We start from the raw sequence: 4,913 nt of genomic DNA on the forward strand, positions 1-4,913 counted from the left end.
GCGCCGCCGGCGCCGAGTACGAGGAGGAGGTCCCGCTGGCGATGCTGGGCCGGCCGCTGGCTCGGCCGCTTCCGCGGGCTCCGGACCCGGCGGCTGTGGATGAGCCCGACATGCGGCTGTACACGGACGGCGCGCACCCGCAGATGCTGCGGCAGCTGGAGCACTCGGGCTACGCGCCGCCGGGGCCCGGCGCCTTCGCGCGCAGCAGCGCCCGATACTTCCACCCCGACCTGGCGCTGGCCAAGGGCACGCCGTGGGTGGAGGCCGCCGCCGGCGCTGACGCGGCGGCGGCGGCGCCGCCGCCGGCGGCGCCGCTGGTGCACAACTTGAACGACCCGGCATTGGTGTATCGGGCGCAGGCGCCGCTGCCCGCGGATCCGTCGCCGGCGGCGGCCGCCGTCGCGGCGGCGGCGGCGGCGCGGCAGCAGCTGGTGCTGGCTCGGTCGGCGGCGCTGGTGGCGCCGCCGGTGCTGCGGAAAAAGGTGGTGCGGGGTCCGATCATGGAGGCGGCTCAGAGCGAGGTGATTGGGCGGCAGCTTGCGGCGTTCAATGTGTCGCAGGACTCGAACTACACACACCAGGTACGAGCAGGGAGGCGGGGTGAGGGGTCAGGGGCGGGGGAGAGATTACTAAGAAAGTGAAGGCGCAGCCAGGGGGAGAGAAGAGAAGGGAGGGTGCCAGCGAGAGAGTAGGGAAGCGGCGCACTGGGCAGCTTTGCACCGTATCATGTACACACAACCATACCGCGATTATTACCGTACACACGCACATATCATAGGCATCGCAAATCACAAACACTATTTCACAAGTCGCAAACCATCCTACCCCCGCCCGCAGGTCAAGGCGCGTGTGGACCGCACCCAGAAGTCCCTGTCCAAGCACGGCACGCCCGCCATCATCCTGGCCACGCTGCCCGCCCGCCTCACCCGAGACGACCTCATCCACTTCCACCGCCCCCGAGCCGTGTGGACGCCCGCGCTGGCGGCGGCGCGCGCGGCGGCGGCGCTGGCGGCGGCGGCGGCCAAGGCGGGCAAGGAGGTGGCGTACATGTTCAAGTGGGTGCCGGGTTGGGTGGTGGGTGGTGTTGGTGGGGTACGGGTGCGGGTGCGGGTGCGGGTGCGGGTGCGGGTGCGGCCTCGCTATCCCTGGTGCTCCTAACTACCTGACTCCCCAACCCACACTACTCCTCTCCTCTGCTTCCCTCCACCTCCATTTGCTTAGCTAATCATGGATGTAATCCTCCCCCCTCCCCTCCCCCTCCCTCCCCCGCCCCCCGCCCTCTCCCCCCCCCTCGTCTTACTTAACATGCATGGACCCCCCCCCCGCCTCCCGCCTCCAGGTCCATCAACGGCGCGGTGCTGAACCGCATCATGGACAGCTCCCACAGCTTCAAGACGCTGGCGGACGTGCTAGCGGTGAGGGCTGGCAGGGGGGAGGGAGCGATGGGGGGGAGGGAGGGAGGGAGGGGGGGGGAGGGAGGGAGGGAGGCGGTTGCTTTCACCTTTCCAAATCAGATGTCAGAGGGGAGGGCGGGATTGTTGGTTTCCCCATGCCCGTACACGAAACGTAGGTAAGTCGCCACTCTACTTTGCTCACCACCAACTCAGTACCCCCGTCTTGCGCCCGCTCACACACCTCTCTCTCACACACGCACACGCACACGCCCCCCAGGTCCGTGACGGCGCCGGTCGCAATGCGCTGGACATTGGGTTCCCGCAGCACAAGGAGCTGCCCTGGCGCCTGCTGGGCGGCTGGCCGCTGGCGCCGCTCAGCCCGCACACACACCTGGCGGAGGCGGGCATCAACAAGCCGGTGGGGAGGGGGTTGTAATTCCCAGCCCAGGGGCGGGAGGGGGAGGGGGCGGCGGTTTAGAGGGAGGGGGGACTTGATTCAGTGTTTGCAAGTATAGGAGAGGAGATAAGGAGGCGGGGTTCCTGACAAGCCGTCCATGAAAGTCGGGGTGGAAGAGGGGTTGGCGGTTGAGGGCCGGGTCGCAACGGGGAAGGCAGCACGGACCGTGTGGGAGCGTGTGGTGGTGGTGGCTCCCCCTCGATCCGCAATGCAAACGCTCCCTCCTCCCCACTCCTCCCTCCCCTTGTCCCTCCCTCCTCCTCACCTCCCCTTCTCCCTCCCTCTCTCTCCCCCCGCCTCCCCCAGCAAAACCACCTGTACGTGCTGCTGCCGGCTCTGCGCCTGGTGAGCCGGCCGCACCTGCCCGAGCCCGGCCAGCCGCTGAAGCCGCCCTCCGCCTTCAGCACCAAGGCCAGCCTCACAGGTGCGTGTAAGGGCGTGTGCGCATGTGGGCGTGTGGGGACGTGTGGGCGTGTGTTAGGGAGCGAAGCCGCACGTGTGTGTGTGTGTGTGTGTGTGTGTGTGTGTGTGTGTGTACGGAATGAGTGGCGTGCCACCCCCACCTGCACGCTGGCGGTTCTTGTCCCCGTCCCTCCCTCGTACGCATACGCCCCCCCCCCAACCCACCTTTGCATCGTCCCAACTTCGCTTAGTCATCATCACCAATCAATTCACCTCTCCCACCTATCCCGATAACCCCCTTCTTCACTTCTCTCTCAACAATCATGACCATAACCTCCACCTATCTATTCCCTGCCCTGCCCTCGTTACCCACTCCGCTCCACACAACACACCACACTCCACCACCCCACCCCCACCCCCACTTCACTTCTTAATTAATCATGAATGTAACCGCCCCCCACCCTCCACCCCCACTCCCACCACTCCCACCACTCCCACCACTCCCCCCACCCCCCACCCTCCCCAGCCACGGGCGGGCGTGTGGTTCTGTTGGAGTACCTGGAGGAGCACCCGGCGCTGCTGGCACGACCCGCCATGGGGGCACGGCTGCTCACCTACTACCAGCGCCGGGACGACCAGGTGGGGTGGGGGGGGGGCTTGGGGTGGGGGGGGGCGTTGAAGGGGATGGGAGAAGTTGCCCGAGCCCCAACCAAACCAAACCAAGACAAACTAGCGGAGCACAGGCAGAGGCGACAGTCGCAAGCGATCATGGGGGGGTGGTGGCAAAGATGGTTGGGGGAAGAGGGGGAAAGGGGAAGCGGGGGTGTGGGAGGAGGGAGAGCGGCTGCACAGTCCCCAGCTATGATAGGCGACGAAGTACACCACACACCGAGTTGAGCCCGCCGTCCCTTGTGTGCACGCTACACCTACGCACCCACACCATGACACCCACACAGACACACACCTCCACACACCTACACATCCACACCCCACGTACCTGCACACGCCTACCCCCCCACAGGACATGACGCACAACAACCTCACAGCGCCCGGGGCGGCGCCGGGGGCAGGCGGCGGCGGCGGTGGCGGCGGCGGTGCCGGCGGCGCGGGGGCGGGCGGCGGCGGCGGCAAGCCCGGCCCCGCGGGCGGCCGGCAGCTGTGGAAGCTGGGGACTGTGCAGCCGCTAGGTAGGTGTGGGAGGAAAGGAGGAGGGGAGGGAGAGCCTCCCGTTCAGCTTCCCTGCTTGGTTGACGTCGTGCCATTGCCTGTTAGGTTTCACGCAGATTCAGCATGTGCAATTTCTTTCCAAGGAGACACGTGCTTTGCCTTCCTCGCCTCGAGTCAGCGAGTCCAGACACACCATCTCCTGTTGAAGCACCCTCCTACTCGTTGGGCTTGGTCATATCCCCATCCCTTACACGCGCCCCCACCCACACCCACCCACCCACCGGCCACACCCCCAACCGCCCACTCCCACCCACCCACCCACCGGCCACACCCCCAACCGCCCGAACCCCGCCAGGCCCGGAGAACACGCCCTTCTACACGCCGCTGCCGCCCGGGCTGACGGTGCTGTGTGTGGACACACACATGTTCAAGGCCCCCGCGGCGCCGCACGACCCGCGGCCTTCCGACTTCCTGCTGGTGCGGGCGCCCAACGGCTTCGTGCAGGTGGGGGCACGTGTGTGTATGGGCGTGTGTGTGTGTGTGTGTGTGTGTATGTGTGTGCGCGGCCTTTCGACGGCCTGGGTGCGGGGCCTTGGGTTGTGGAACGCGGGAATGTGGGTGCTGTGCAAACATTGATGGGGTTACATTTGGTCTGAATTTGAAAATGCATCCATGCACCGTGTACCCAAAACCCTCACCCGTCTTCACCCCTCTTCACCCCAACACACCCCCTCACCCACACACCCCTCTCGCACACACCCACACACCCCCAGCTGCGCGAGCTGACCGGCACGCTGACGGTGGGCCAGCAGCACCCTCACGAGCGCGTGCCCGACCCCTGGGACGCCGAGTGGATCAAGGGCTACAACGGCAACCGAGTGTTCGTGGCGGTGGCGCGGGCGCTGCAGCGCAAGGAGAAGCAGAACGTAAGAATGGGGGGGGATGATGACAGGGGTGGCGGAGTGTTTGGGGGGGAGACGGGGGGAGAGAGCTGGAGGGAGACCCCGGGGGGAAAGGGGGGGAGGAGGAGGGAAAGAGGGGGGAAAGGGGAGGGAACGAGTGGGAGTGGGGAAAGGGGGGAAGGAGGGAAGGCGAGGACGCCAGAGCGGTCGGGCGAGGGAAAGGTGGCATGCGGCTTACACGAAAACACTCAGCCCGTAACCCCCCTTTTTCCCGTGCCTGAAACCCCCTCACGCGCAACCGTCTCCGCCCCACCCCTAACACCAGTACCCGCTGCTCTCGGTGTTCCTTGACTCCGTGTTCATTGCCTTGACTCCGCAAAACCGCTTCAACCAAACGCCCAAACGCGCACCCCACGCAGCCGGCCGCCAAGCCCTTCGTGACGCTCAAGGAGATCTCCGACCAGCTGCCCGGCATTCCCCGCGAGGAGGTGCGAAGCCGCATGGAGAAGGAGTGCGGCTGCAGGCTGCGAGAGAAGGACGCGGCGGCGGCGGCGGCGGCGGCCGCGGCGGCGGCGGCGGCGGGCACGGCGC

The 4,913-nt window shown here is 66.9% G+C and overlaps 1 protein-coding gene across 1 annotated transcript in view; it reads left to right on the plus strand.

The window, feature by feature from the left end:
• CHLRE_10g425501v5 (uncharacterized protein) overlaps positions 1–4,913 on the plus strand; it is an 18,502-nt gene that overhangs the window by 5,204 nt on the left and 8,385 nt on the right. The window contains exons 10-19 of the mRNA XM_043066543.1: positions 18–581; positions 838–1,055; positions 1,340–1,415; positions 1,672–1,812; positions 2,158–2,275; positions 2,780–2,892; positions 3,275–3,440; positions 3,776–3,924; positions 4,194–4,346; positions 4,742–4,810. Coding sequence (XP_042919940.1) covers positions 18–581; positions 838–1,055; positions 1,340–1,415; positions 1,672–1,812; positions 2,158–2,275; positions 2,780–2,892; positions 3,275–3,440; positions 3,776–3,924; positions 4,194–4,346; positions 4,742–4,810 — 1,767 coding nt within the window. The remainder of the gene's footprint in view (positions 1–17; positions 582–837; positions 1,056–1,339; positions 1,416–1,671; positions 1,813–2,157; positions 2,276–2,779; positions 2,893–3,274; positions 3,441–3,775; positions 3,925–4,193; positions 4,347–4,741; positions 4,811–4,913) is intronic.

The sequence above is a fragment of the Chlamydomonas reinhardtii genome, chromosome 10, assembly GCF_000002595.2.
Source record: "Chlamydomonas reinhardtii strain CC-503 cw92 mt+ chromosome 10, whole genome shotgun sequence".
Classification (NCBI taxonomy): domain Eukaryota; kingdom Viridiplantae; phylum Chlorophyta; class Chlorophyceae; order Chlamydomonadales; family Chlamydomonadaceae; genus Chlamydomonas; species Chlamydomonas reinhardtii.